The sequence below is a fragment of the Henckelia pumila genome, unplaced genomic scaffold, assembly GCF_033568475.1.
Source record: "Henckelia pumila isolate YLH828 unplaced genomic scaffold, ASM3356847v2 CTG_466, whole genome shotgun sequence".
NCBI classification, from domain to species: Eukaryota; Viridiplantae; Streptophyta; class Magnoliopsida; order Lamiales; family Gesneriaceae; genus Henckelia; species Henckelia pumila.
In genome coordinates this window covers 4,445,081-4,460,366 of record NW_027331833.1, presented here as the reverse complement: position 1 = coordinate 4,460,366, position 15,286 = coordinate 4,445,081, and the positions used below count along the sequence as shown (strand labels likewise).

At 35.5% G+C, this 15,286-nt stretch overlaps 2 protein-coding genes across 2 annotated transcripts; both read right to left on the bottom strand.

Moving 5' to 3' along the window:
- Nucleotides 1-8,408: 8,408 nt before the first annotated feature.
- Nucleotides 8,409-10,034, bottom strand: LOC140872561 (probable 6-phosphogluconolactonase 4, chloroplastic). The gene is made up of 3 exons (XM_073275430.1): nt 9,779-10,034; nt 9,339-9,474; nt 8,409-9,115 (listed from the first exon to the last, which is right to left on the bottom strand). Exons 1-3 carry the CDS (start codon nt 10,012-10,014, stop codon nt 8,636-8,638), a joined length of 852 nt encoding a protein of 283 aa, XP_073131531.1. The 5' UTR covers nt 10,015-10,034; the 3' UTR covers nt 8,409-8,635.
- Nucleotides 10,035-12,600: 2,566 nt separating this feature from the next.
- LOC140872536 (probable 6-phosphogluconolactonase 4, chloroplastic) lies at nt 12,601-15,081 on the bottom strand. The gene is made up of 3 exons (XM_073275402.1): nt 14,632-15,081; nt 14,359-14,494; nt 12,601-13,242 (listed from the first exon to the last, which is right to left on the bottom strand). Exons 1-3 carry the CDS (start codon nt 14,973-14,975, stop codon nt 12,778-12,780), a joined length of 945 nt encoding a protein of 314 aa, XP_073131503.1. The 5' UTR covers nt 14,976-15,081; the 3' UTR covers nt 12,601-12,777.
- Nucleotides 15,082-15,286: the final 205 nt, after the last annotated feature.

The following is a 15,286-nucleotide window of genomic DNA, read 5'->3' as shown; positions in this document are numbered from 1 at the left end:
GTCCATATTTTTAGATAGGAATATTTTCAATTGATCCGCTAGGACGGACTCCAAATCCCGGGCTATCTTGATAACTTTCTCTGGTTGCTCAAGGAACAACTCCACTACCTCGTGCTCCTCCTTGGTCTCCACTACTGCGCACACCTCTTCTTTGCCAGGACCACTCTTCCCCTGCTCATTCCGAGCCTTCTTGTTGTCTACTCGCACAGTGTCGGCATAACACCTTCGGGAAGAAGGCTAGTCCCCTTTTACCTCTCCCACCTGGTTACCCACCGGAAACTTGATTTTTTGATGATAGTTCGAGGCAACGGCCATGAAGGCATTCAGATCCGGTCTTCCTAAGATGACGTTATAGGAGGATGGAGCCTCTACAATGGAAAAGAGGGTCATAACAGTCTTTCTCAGGCCACCTGTTCCCAGGGTAATTGGTAACCATACTTCTCCCTGGGGTTGGACAGTGTGCCCTGCAAACCCATAGAGAGCGGTCTTCACTGGGCTGACTTCACATCCCTATAGGTCCATTTGCTCAAAAGCCTCTTGAAAGACGACGTTCACTGAGCTCCTTGAATCGACGAACATCCGCTTTACTTCATAGTTGGCCATCGAGCTTGGATAAGTAGGGCATCATTATGAGGACTAGACATGCCCTCTAAGTCTCTTGGTCCGAAGGTAATAATCGGACAGGGGATTGATTTTCGAGCCTCCAGCCCCAAGACTTCCCTTTTACTTCAAGATTTTTGGGCTCTATTTGAATCTCCGTCTATGGACCCTCCCGATATCATGTTGATCACTCCTCTTGAGGGTCCGTCTCGAGTCCCTGGATCCGAACGCTGAGGCGAAACCTCCCGGGCTTTTTCTGGGACCGTCCTGTTAGGCTTGGGCGCTGTAAACCCCGAAGTCCAGGAGGGCCCCCGATGCCTTTTCTCCATCCATCTCGCCTCTCCCGGTACAGGCTTCTCTGTCTCAGTCGGAGTATCCTGCACTCGCTGGTGTCATGAGTACTGACCCCGTGGATCGAGCAATATTTACCAGGTCTCTTTTGAGAAGCTTGCCGAACATCTTCCTCGCACATGGAACCCCTCGATCCCTAGTCATTTTTTTGCGGGGCATGAGTCATTAACCTCCCAGGGTGGTCATTCCTCCCTCCTCCCTGGTTACTTCGACTTCCCCTTTCCTTGTTTCCTTCTCTTCTATCCTTTTCCCTCTTCTGCCTCTGGGCTTCTTCCATGTTGATGTATTTTTCGGCCCAAGCTAAGAGGTCCTCAAAGTTTTGAGGAGTTTTCTTTACCAACGACCGAAAGAACTCTCCCTCCTTGAGTCCTTGCGTGAAGGCTGTAATCCTGGTCTCGGGGGCACATGCTGGTATTTCCAGGGCTATTTTGTTAAAATTCTTGATGTACATCCTTAGAGATTCTTCCCCGATTTGCTTCACCTCAAAGAGGCTGAGGGTAGTCTTTCGGTATCGCTTGTTGCTACTGAAATGTTGCAAAAAGACTTTCCGAAATTTCTTAAAAACGCGGATTCTTCCATCTTCCAAGTTCTCAAACCACCTTTGGGTGGAATCTTCCAGGGTAGTTAGGAATAATTTACACTTGATTTGATTGTTATAACAGTGCAACATGGCCATATTTTCAAACTGTGCCATGTGTTTTTCTGGTGCACCACTGCCATCGTACTCCTTGATCTTCGCTGATTTTAATTGTGTTGGCAACGATTCTTTAATGATTTTTGGTGAGAAGGGGCATCCCAGGCTCCTGACCCGCGAAGATTGCGAGTCAGTGTTTTCTAGCTTCAGAATTTTTTGCTTCAGCAGCTCCAATTCTCCTGCCATGGTGACATTGGCAGACTCAGCGTGTGATTCTTCTTCTTGTTCTACATGTATACTCCCTTGCCCTCCTTTTCCTTTCTCCTTCTCTTTCCCTGACTCCCGCGCCTTATCTAATGTTTTATCCTGCTCCTTCTCCTGATCTTTCTCCTGCTCCTTCCCTTGATCGTCCTCTTGCTCCTTCTCCGGATCACCTCCATTTTTCTCCTGTTGTAGAACAAGGACCCTTTGCACTACCGCATCCACCATAGCATTCATTTACTCCTGAATAGCTGCCATCGCCCTCTGGAAGCTTTCTGGATCCTCAATAATAGTCATATCTATGCCTTAAAGCTCACTTTCCCACGGACGGCGCCAATGATGCGAATATCATAAAATGAGTTCCCGAGTAGTGGGTAAAAACCCGGGTGATGAAGAACAGATCTCCTGTCCTCTGCAAATGCTATCTACACACAGGAAACAAGAAAATCCGTAAGTAGGGAGCCGGAAGGCTTTCCGCCATCGCCACTCCGATGCTTAAGTTAGGCTCAGAAGTATGGAGTGGGCTTAGGGATTTTGAGAAAGTAAGTGTGTGCGAAATAATAATGTTAGGTGATTATTGCGTACCTTATCCCGGCTTAGGAGCCTGGTATTTATACCCGACGACCAGGGTTATTAATGATTGTACGGTATCGGCTGATCTGACACCATTTAATGCGATGGGATAGTCACCATGCGTGATTGGACACCCCGTAATTTATGGAAGGACTCATACTATTGAATTATGATTAGGAATTACTTGGCTTGTAACAAAAGCCTGATACACGCAACATAGGTATGGCCCTTTTATAACCTTTAAAATAAAAAGTCCGGGCCCCACCTACTTTTCCATGCTCCTGGCTCCCCGGAGCTTATTCCTGACACCCGAGCTCCTGTTATTTACTCGGATATTAGAGGACCTCCCGGGTCCTTAAGACCACCCGGGATACTAGAGGACCTCCCGGGTCCTTAAGTAGGGATGACAATGGGTCGAGTCTAAACCCGACCTTGCATCAAACTCGCCCCGACGGGGCGGGTCCGGGGTGGGTCTCGGGTTTGGCCAAACCCGCCCCGGACCCGCCCCGCCATAATATTTATATGTATATATATTTAAAATATACATTTATATATATAAATATAAAATATATATGTAATATTAATAATGTATAATTATATTTTTATACTAAATAATAATATTTTATCTATAATTTGAGTGTATAATATTATTGGATTGAAATGAATTTATTTTATTATGATATGTTTAGTATAAAAATATATAATTATAATATTTTTTGGGCTAATAATTATTAATTAATTACAAGTTGATAAATTTTAACTTGTGAGAATATTTTTTTTTCTTAAATATTATAAATATATATTTTAAATTTAAATTAATGATTTTTTAAACTTTTAAACTTTTTAATTTAATAAATTTAAAAATATTTAATATTTGGCGGGTCCAACGGGTCTAATCCGAATTGGACCCGCCGGATTCGCGGGGCGGGGCTGGGCGGGTCTCGGGTTTAGCCAAACCCGCCCGTTACCATCCCTATCCTTAAGACCACCCGGGTCCTTGAAAACCCCCGGGTTATCTTACCAGGGTAACACAAGACATGTGACTCACTAGTTGATTTACAAGAAATATGACTCACTTGTTTGATTTTCCACATAATACATGTGCTACAATTGAAACTTGAACCTACCTACCTACCTTTCTTTATTCCTTTCTATTTCTTTTTTCTTTTATGTTTTTTTTTTTTTTTTTTTTTTTTGGATTGTAAGTATATGAGGCGTGTAATTAAAATTTTAAGGTTGGTCATATATAATTGTGTATATTTATCTCCTTGCAATTTTTTATCATTTTATTTTGTTACATTCAATTTTAGTTCATTTTGATGTTTCATCAATATAATTTTGATACAACCTTGATAGATCGAGTGTCACGTACGTGCTTTTAGGGATGAGTTTTTGGTATACCGTATCAAAAATATTGGTTTGAAAAAATTTATACCGATACCGATATCGAAATTATGAAATTTTGGTATGAAAAAAATTCATACTAATATCGTATAGATACCGAAAAAAATTCGATATACTAAAGAAATGTATATATATCAAAACAATTTCGGTACGATATCCCAAAAAGTCGGTATTTTGGTTGGGTATCCCAACCTTACGTGCTTCGATGTAAAAAGACCTAAAATTGTTAAAAACAATTAATAATAATGATTTATGAAAATCCGAAAAACAGAAATATACAAGACTATAAATCGATTTTGCTAGAATAGATTGCCAAAATTGTAATGATCTAAATATAATATCGGAAAATAAATTCTCTTTAAAAAATAATATGTTTCATTTGGAGAAACTTAAATTATGTGTTTGAAAATATTTTTTTAAAATGTTTTTAAAAAAGTGTTATTCAATTATAGTATTTTAATACTAAATTAAATTTGTTTTTTTACGTTTTAGAATGGAAGGTATTGATGAAAACAAAAAGATATTATTTTTTAAATTGTAATATTTTTTTATAGAATAATTGTCCAAAAAATTAATTCTTAGAACAAATTTTTAAACTACATTTTATGATCTCCTTTTAAAAAAAAAATATTTTTATAAAAATATGTTGGGTTAACATGCACAAGTAAGAGTAGTACTGAGATGAGTGACATGAGCTTATCAAGTTGCTGACAATGCGTTATTTGATCCTGTTAGCTGGTGAACCGTAAAAAAGGGAAACCAGATCTTAACGTGTAATATTTTGTCTCTACTAGAGACATGGTCAGTGGTAGGGAAAGATCAGACTAATCTCGAATATATATGAGACAACACCAGTAGCAAGACCCGTTCCTATCTGGACTCATAGACTTAACAACCCAACCCATCTGACGACGTTACAAGTATATCCTCATACTCATGAGTTTAACAACCCGACTCATATGCGTTGTCACAAGTATTAAGAAATAAATATTTAACTTTGCTAACAGTTATAACTTTTGGTCTACCAGTAAACCCTTAATCCTAACGAAGGTGTGCAGATAAATATCCTGGGTGTTTCAATCAGAGTGCCACTAGAGAGAACAACAGAGAAAAAACCCTTTTGTTTGATAAAATTTTAAGAGAGATTAGCTGTGTATTCCACCAGAGCGGCGGCCACAGCCTCTTTGGAGTCGAATTTCAGAACTTTGTATTGGTTTTGGACGGAGCAGCTGAAGCCATAGATACCAGCAGAGCTATGAATTTAGCCAAAATGGAGGACTTAATTGGTGTGAAAGAGTCCTATCAACTTAGGACGTTTTACAAACTAGAAACTATGAGGATGCGTAGATACGATTCGGGACGGAACTAAAAAATTCAATTAAATAGTCGAAAATGATTTTTTTATTAGACAAATAAGACCGTGTCGGTCAATCATTTGAAAAACAACCATTATTGAAAATTTGAAGGGTAATATACTATAGATGAAACAAAATTGAAGGGGCGGATGCAACCACTGGCCCTCTCTAGACTCTATCTCTAAATAGATCATGAGCATAATAACCTTTAGAATGTATTTTGATTGAGTTGATAAGTTATTTGAAACAATTTATAAGATGTTTTTTGAGCTTAAAAGTTGCTAAAATTTGTTTGGTAAATATTTTTTCCAAAAAACTCATAAGTTGTTTTTTTAAAAGAAAAAAATAAGGGTGACTTACTTTCTAAAAGATCTTATTTTACTATTTATTTTTTCAAAATATCCTTACATCTTTTCATAAATCCCCAATATGTAATCTAGCTATTAAATATTATTTAAAAATTGTTTTAAATAATATTAAAATATAAAATAGTTTTATTTTTTCAATATAAGTTTATTCTAAAACTATCTTCTTATATGAGTAAAAATTATTTTGGTACTACAAACTATTGATAAAATATCAAATTGATACATGAACTATTAAAAATGGTTTAATTGATATATGATTAAACTCAAAAGTTAATTTTGTCATTTACTTAAATTGTTTTTAAGTTTGATATTGTAGTGACCCTACCTTGATCCACTACTAAACAGAGGTTAAAGCTTAATTAAGCACGCAATTAAAAATAAATCAAAGAGAAGCTGCGAAAACTTAAAGAAATACAACTGAATCAATCCGAAAGAATACAATCGGTGAAAATCCTCAGGAATAATATACAAATCAATCGAATAAAATATAACCTAATAGCTAATCTTGCTAGAATTCCTTCATCGACACTCCAAATCCCTGGAGGAAACTACCTGCAACTGCCCCGTCGAATGGGGTGTCCAGAAAACACAGAAATACTGGACGTGAGCATAAGGCTCAGTACGCTAGTATGGGTAAACATACAAATATGATGCATGCAAAATACTATGTCTGGGTATCCATATCTGGGATATAAAAATCTAAACTGCTCAGATTTGCGCCTAAGACATGGGCTGTAGCCTTGGGAAATCAAACCGCTGGACCCAACCACTCATTCTTAACCGAACGTGGATCTAAAATGTCCCCGGAACACTAGAGCCTGCATAACCTGTTGGTCAGAGTGACTCTCAGTGCCCCAACCGTCCAACAGGGCTGAGCGAACCTATACAGACTCATCTCAAAGAGACACATGCTCAATATGATATGCACATGCAGCATAATATCTTAAAACAATAACATGAAATCATAGCACATAGATGCAACACATAAGCATGTATACCCGCTTGCAATCTCAGTCAGTACTTATGTACCTCAAAAGTATACTCCTAGATGCCCTCGCATCTATAGTCTAATACTACAATGCAAAATATCCATGTATTATGTTCTAAAATCCTTAACTAAGCTATTTGAATATCGTTAAAATCCATTCGAACTGATCTGGTCCATTCGAACTGATCTGGTCCAAGATTGAGCTGGTCCAACTCGAGCTGGTCTGGTCTGATTCAGATTGATCTGATCTGTTCACTTGATTATAGTTCTTGATTAACTGATATCTGGGTAAAGTGATGAACATGAAATTTTTAGCCATTTTTCTTGGTTTTTCAAAGAATCAAGAATCACTTTATTTCGAGTTCGTAGGAGAGAGATATTCTTGAAATACCATACTATATATAGACTTGAACTATTTCTTCATCCTGTGCAGAACCAGAAACTTTATCGCGATTTATTAGCTTCGTAAGCTCCGATTCAGACTTCAACTTGTGAAGATGATTTGTATATCATTGTCTTATCTTCACAAAACATATTGAATCATTCCATTTGGATAACTGAGCTGGAATATATGGCCCAAATACAAGAGCTGGTCATGTTTGATCTGATTTTTACATCAATTGCATCCAGCTTGATATTTCGACCACCATTTCGCCTGGATAACAGCCCAGCTAACTGATCTGATTTGATATATGACTTGTAGATATTTTAATAGACTTTCCAACCATTTTGACTTCTGGTCATTTGGATCACTAAGCTATGAAATATGTTCAAAACAATCATCTGCGCCAGAATTCCAGCTTGAATGAATTCGAGTTCCAGCTTCTCAAAACTTCCAACATTGATCTAACAACTACACAACTGAGTAAATATGTTAGGAACACAATAATAAGTTTTGTTATCATCAAAATCAAGATTGTTTGTATTTTCGAACTCAACACCTTTTATAAAAATTAAAAAAATATTTATAAGTACTTGTCCAAACATATGATACATGTTTAAAATTTCTTTGGTCTTTAAATTGTAAATAGTTTACCTTTCGTTGTATCATTTTTATTTTAATTATTCTTCTTGATAAACCTCTCTTTTGGAACTTAAATACACATACATATGCAACAACTTGAGATTACTCGACTATTCAATTTAGATTTTTTTTAAAAATAAAAAATAAAAAGCTATATCGGTTGATAACGCAACCTAGAAGCACCTTTGAATTAATAAGTTTCAAATTGATCTAACAATTATCATATTCATATAATTATTCTAACTAATTATCAAAACCTCTTACTGAAAATAATCTCTAGATATTTTGCACAATAATTGCTCAACACAAAAATATTTTAACACAACTACTTAACACAAAAAAGTTTAATGTAATGGGCAGAATAACTACTTTCACACAAAAATATTTTAACACGATAACTATTTAACACAAAAGTTCTAATGTAATGGAGCGGAATATTAATTATTTTAGTAATAATTTTTCCAATAAATGCATGCATGTAGTGTTATTTGATCCAATACAACACTTGATATTTTTAATTCTGAACTACAGTATTTTTAAGCATCCATGAGTATGACTTAAAAGCTAACTAGGCTCTATTTCGGAATTACAGTTCAAATTTCAAGTTTGACTAATCATATACACGAAGCTAATACTCGAATTATGGCATAGTTTTTCTCACAGTTTGAGAAATCAGATTCAACCCTACCTGAAAAAAAATATCCGGCATCGTGTTTCTCATACGGAAAATGTTTAAATGAAATGCACCAAATTAAGATAGAAACGAGGAACCTCGCTTCAAGATAAACTAGTTCCATGCTTTTAGTATGGAGATCATTGCAAAAGATATCAAATTCAATGTCCAAGAAAATAACTCAACAACAAGTGCACCACCAAAATTTTTAAGTTGAACACAAATACTGGAACACTTATTTAAGAAATATAGACTTATCAGTTATCATGTATGGGATATTATTAATTTATGCAGAATACAGAACATGGCTCAAATCTAGCTTTCACCATACAGTAACTGAGCCAGCCCAAGTTCTACTGCATATTTGGGGTGGATATATATCATCCTTATTAATAGATAAAAGTCTATATAACATAAAGTTTGGAAGCAGCATCCTGGTCCAAGAACCATGTCAATTCCCCTTCAGCTGAAACTTCAGTAACAGGCAGGGGATTCGAGTCCGGAGCCTGGCCATTACCCAATGCAATCTTCACAGTATTGGCTAATTCAGCCCCAGTGACCACCATTGCAATCTCTGAAGCTGAGTTAATCACAGGAAATGTGAACGTTATCCTAGGTGGAGGTGGTTTGGGAGAGTCGGTGATGAAGGTGACCCAACGCTTCTTTTCATAGCGTTGATGGTGTGTAGGGAATAGCGAGGCTACATGTCCATCTGGTCCCATTCCTAGGAGCATAAGATCGAATTTGGGGAACCCACTAGCATCTGAAATGGGTAGAATTTTCCTCTCAACCAGAAGTTTGAGACATTCCTCATAATCGTCTGCTGCACCCTCTGGAGACTTCTTGTCGTTGATGGCGTAGATGTTACTGGAAGGAATTGGTACCTACAAAGAACCAAGAAGCATTGAGCCAACTTTCATGGTTGTGGAAAGGTTCAAAAATTTTCATGAACCCTCCAAGGCCTTATCATAACTTCATTTCGCTATCCTTCTGTTATCATCTCAGATTCCAAAAGTTTCCATTCTTCAAATTTGATAATCATTCAGATCATGTTTCAGATAATAATAAAAAAAATAAAAATAAAAAAAACCCATGAATTTCACATACTTTTGAAAAAAAACCAAGCTTGGCAAGCTTGTAATTGCTGTCATCATGATCCAGAGGAACAACTCTCTCATCCACCCAAAAAATCAGCCATTTCGACCAATCAACTGAATCCCTATACGGAAGCTCCACTAGCTTCCTGACATTCCAAAATTTAATGCAACAAATCATGGAATACCATTTTCTAGCTTGTCAAATGAATTTATAGTAAAAACAGTACCAAAAATTGTTCTTATGTTCTTAAGAAGGACATCAAGAAGCTAACACGTAATTTGGTAATTTTTCAGGAATAAAAATCGCAAAAAATTCCACCTTTAATATTTTCACCCTTACCTTAGACTAGAACAAAAATGGGAAAGAACAAAAAAATTTGATCACATTTCCATATTTCAATTTGTCGAACAGTTTGCGGGCCTGACAAAGAATAATCAAATGATATTCACCTGAGTGTTTCGATCAGAGTACCACCGGAGAGAACAACAGAGAAAGAACCCTTTTGTTTGATAAACTTTTGGGAGAGATCGGCGGTGTATTCCGCCAGAGCGGCGGCCACATCCTCTTCGGAGTCGAATTTCAGTACTTTTCTGTTGGTTTTGGGCGGAGCAGCTGAAGCCATGGATACCAGCAGAGCTATGAATTTAGCCAAAATGAAGGACAGAATTGTTGATAAAAAAATCATGATGTACGTTTTGTAAGAGTACTCCATTTAATGCAATTCTGGTTTTTCGGTCTTCGATTTCAGGCCCAATATTTATAGGCCCATTTAGCTTCAAAGTTACTACTAGTACTTAATTAGTAATTATTCGATAATTAATAATGATAATCAGAACTTAAATTGTGTTTAATTAGTGCACACCGGAATTAACCACTACGGATTGGATCACTGTAAAAAAAAATGAAAAAAAAATCAACTAATGGGTCACATTTCCTGGTACAAGAACACAATTCTACAATTTGATAGTTGAACTTTATGATTTATTTTTTTTGGGGGGTGTTTTAATAATAAAATCGTTCGTATAACTTAAAATTTTAAGGCCGTATATAATAGTGAACTTTATATTGTCAAATTTCAGGTTTAATTCAAGGTGATGTGTCATCAATATTGTGTTAACGCGATGTTGTTATGCCAAGTATCATGTAGGTACTGTAATGTAAAAAGACTATATTGCAAAAAAAAAATAAAAAATTTACCAAAATCATTTAAAAAATTGAAATATGCGAAGATGGCCAAAATTATAAGGAGCTAAACATATATCATGGAAGAAACAATTTTTTTTTTTTTTTAAAGAATAATAAAGAACGATGGGCAAGCATGGCACATTCCTTTCCAAATGAACAAGTGAGTTAATCACCTTTCCTCCCAAGCATTCAACATTCCTTTTCATCAAAATTAGTATTTAGTAAAAGGGGTTGTAAAAAAAAACAAGTTAAAGAGGCTAATATCAGTTCTATTTGAAAAAAAAAAAACACTTTGGTAGTGTTTTGGAATGCTTATAGGTAATATGTTATAAATCATAAAATACAATAGAGATGAGTATAGAGAATTCATGGAAAAAGAGAGAATTCATATAAGTCAATATAAAAGTGCAATTTTCATTGAAATAATAAAATACAAATCTTTACAAATATTATCTTGACATATTTATGTTAATCACAAATATTCCAAATCTACATAAATAAATATAATAATCTACAATAAGAATTATATGTAACACTCTCCCTTAGATAATTATTTGCACAACAATTGATTTGTTAAGATCTTCATTTGGTAAGATGGATGCTTAAGAACTTCATCGGGACTCAAGTATTGTCTTTTTAAAACTTTGACAGTAAAACTCAGTGAAAAAAATCTGAACCAAGAAAAAAAAATACAACAATATATATCCTAAACACCTTTACATATTCTGAATTAATAGTAAATATCAAGGAGGATTTTTTTAAAAAAAAATCCACAGAATTAAGTTATAGTTTATAATTAAGTTCATAACAAAAATTTATGTTAACTTTTTAAATTTACATAATTTTAATCTAATTTATAATTAAAAACATATGTAAACAAGAGTATAATAAAATGCATGTAAAAAAAATAAATGAAGAAATCAACGGAGTTTGAAAAACACAATAGATTACAACAATTAGTACATAGAAGAGAGGTACAAATTTGTAAAATTACAATTTATAGATTAGCAATTAAATTAGATATTAGTTATTATTTTCTTAAAATTTTATAAAAAACTATTACACTAAAAACAAAATGATAAAGATTGAGTGTAAAGAAGTCCGCCAAACAAAAAAACTATAGTAACGTTTCAAATTCACATTGCATGTATCCAATTATTAATTTAAAACTAATAAAATATTGTTGATTCCTAATTATTTTTTATACTCTCTCCAAAATTTTAAAGATATTAGGCAACTAGTCATCACAAAAATATTTTTACGGTTAAGCTAATTTATTTTAATGATTTTTTCCCTAAAGGTTTAGTAAACAAAGTATTATGTCAATATTTAATGTACCAAAATCATTATGATAAATATCAAGGAAAAAGTAAATCCACAAAATTAATAAATTTTGTTGGAATTGATCACGCGTTTAAAGAGAGATAAATAAATACTTTTAAAATTAATGTTGATACCCAAGGTTCTTTTGAGCTGGTTTTAATAGTTGTTATTTACCCTAAATATTTTTTTCGACTATATATAAATGCAGCTAGACCATTTAAAAAGCGCAGAACGGTTCGCGGGTATGTATTACATAATATATTTCAAATTACAAAAGAATATTTAAAGTAAAGTGCAACAAATAAAATGACATAGAAAATTTTATGGAAGTTCGAAGGCTTAATTCTTTCACTCAGTGAACAATTAACTAAAACACTTTGGTTTTACAATTTTTTTTCACTTAGTGAACAATTAACTAAAACACTTTGGTTTTACAATTTTTTTGTACAAACTCACTTCAATTTTAAGACCTATCATTTGCTTCAGTTGAAATTTTTAGTACATTCTCTATTTATAGTTGTTCCATCTTATAGTTCCAATCTTGGCTCACTAAAATCATGGCAATTCTCTATTTGAAGTTGTTTGATCTTAAAAGCTCAAATGTTGGTAATGTAGTGAGGGCATTCTCTACTTATTAGTTAGAAGATTAAATTAGCTAGATAGTATAGATTATATTAAAGAATTATTTGTGCTTATTGACCAATGGCGCACTGTTCTTCAACTGATCATGTTTGCGTGGGGGATGAACAAAACATGTCACAAACCGAAATTCTATTCATGAAAATTTGGAGCTCTGCGTTAAGAGATACAGGTGCATTACAAATATTGGAGCAATGGTGAAGCACAAGCAACACCGCACAAAAGATAATACTTTATTTTCAGTCTAAAGGGCTATATTTATTTCACCTTTTCTCTTTGATACATAGCAACATAACTCTATCTATAGCTTTGAAGCCGCACCCTTGTCTAAAAACCATGTCAACTCCCCTTGCGGTGCGACCAGCTGCACGGGCAGCACCTCAGAATTCGAAACATCCCCAAGTGCTGTATACACGGCTGAAGCCTTACCCGCACCTGCCACGACCAGTGCAACGTGTGCAGAAGAATTAATGACCGGGAGAGTGAAGGAAATCCGCTCTGGGGGAGGTTTAGGCGAATCCTTGATGAATGAAACCCACTTCTCTTTTTCATGAACAAGAGGATGCCCCGGAAACAAAGAAGCAATGTGCCCATCAGGACCCATACCAAGTAGCATAAGGTCGAATTTGGGGAACAATGTGCCCTCAGAGTTTTCGATTGTTTTGGTTTTCACCAAGTGCCTGAGGCAGGTCTCGTAGTCATCTGCGGCACCCTCGGCTGACAAGGCGTCATTTATGGCATACACATTACCGACAGGAATTGGAATCTGCAATCGGACAAGTATAAGGAAAGAAACTTTCACATAAAGTTACGCAGTATATCTCGAGTTTCATGGATGAAGAGATATCATGAATGATTGAAAATTCACACTCATGCACCAGTAAAACATATTATTTGGAATAAGAGAAATCACATGATTTTACAAAAGAAATACTTTTTGGTAGATTTGTCATTTGACACATAAAATGTAAGTATAGAGCAAGCAACTCCAATATCTGAAATACTGGTAAACATGATTTAAAATAGAGTTCCAGAGAAACACACAATCGATTACCATAAGCTTTTCAACCAAGACGGTTTTTTTACTCTATCTTGTTAGTCGAGGCAAGAAATACTATCTCGACTCCACAGCTTGAAAACCATAGCATACAGAAAATCATCATATAGCACAACGAATAAATTGGTAAACTGTTAATGAGCAAGAATGATAAAATTTGATTCACGATCAGGAATATATGTGGCATGAAATTAACAAGCATTCCTGAAGCTATTTACTTTCATACCAAATTATACACAAAATCTGTACTTGGTTTCCACTTATTCCCCAGACAAGACAAGACACAAAACGATTTGTGTGCACTAATAGTTGATTGCAATTAGACTTTGATTATTGCCCCACATAAAAATCATAATGAGCGAACACCCACAAATTCGAGGCCCATAATCCCTTGCCTACCCCATCCATAGGCATGTTATTGGAGGTATTAAAACAATGTCTCCCGAAGATACATCAGTTTCACATCTTACTCAGCATAAATGAACCGTCATCAACTATAACAGCAAAAGAAAAATCATAATGAGCTTACACTTGCACACTGAATTCCATTAGTCTCAACAAAACAAAACAAAACAAAAATCGAATTTTTCACAAGAATCAAAAGTCGAATTTTTCACAAGAATCAAAAGCACCCAACCTATGCTATTATGATAGTATTTGCAAGAGCTTATTTTAAGTGATTTCTAGCTCCTACGTACAATTTACAAACATTTAATTGCTTAGAAGTTTGAGAGAGCGTTTAAATTAAATTCTCGCAAGCAGCACTACGTTCGTGATTTTCCAAGCACATCATGAATCCAAAGAAAACTACTTTATGGGCAATACCTTGGACAGAAATTCATCGTACGCGAGGAGGTAATTGCTATCAGGATGATCCTTGGGCACCACTCTCTCATCCACCCAAAACACGTGCCATTTCGACCAATCCACCGAATCAATGTAAGGAGGTTCCAGCAATTTCCTTCAATCCCATCACCATAATTCAAGAAACGAAAAATAAAAACATAAAATCACTCGAAACAAGGAAAGTAGTAATACAATTTCACTCAACTACTGATAAAGTAGCAGCAAAACAGATGAGAACAGGTGTTTGATTACCTGAGAGACTTGACAAGAGACCCGCCGGACAAAACAACGGTGAATGAGGCTCTGTCTTTGGAAATTTCACTACATAGTTGGGCAGTGTGCTTGGCCAGCGACACCGCCAGCTCCTCCTCCGAGTCAAACACTTGGACTTTTCCTTTGCTCTTCGGAGTCACGATCTCCGCCATCGATGCCTTGGTTCTGTATCTCAAATCAGCAGACTTTACACCGATCGGTTTGAATTGGGGCTTCGCGGCGAGAAATGACGAAGTCAAGGGGATGCAGGCCGGAGATCGGGGAGAGGAAGAGTTCGGTATCTTGCAGAGGTTGGCGTAGAAATATTGGAAGGAGAAGGCCATGAAATCTGCGCAGTATATATATATATAGAGAGAGAGAGCAAAGTTCACCGGCGATAATGGAGGTAGGTGGCGTTTCACGGTGCAGTGGCACGTGGGTGTCGTCCAACTACAACGTGGTTATCTTACTGGATTTGTTTGGTTGGGCCCAATTCAGATTTTGGGCCAAATATTTTGAAAGTAGATTTTGATTATAGTTTATTGTTATAATGAAATAATAATTAAACTTAAATGCATATTTGCATTGTTTACACATTAGTAATAATATAATAATATATAAATTTGAATGGATTTTAAATGATAATGTTTTTGGT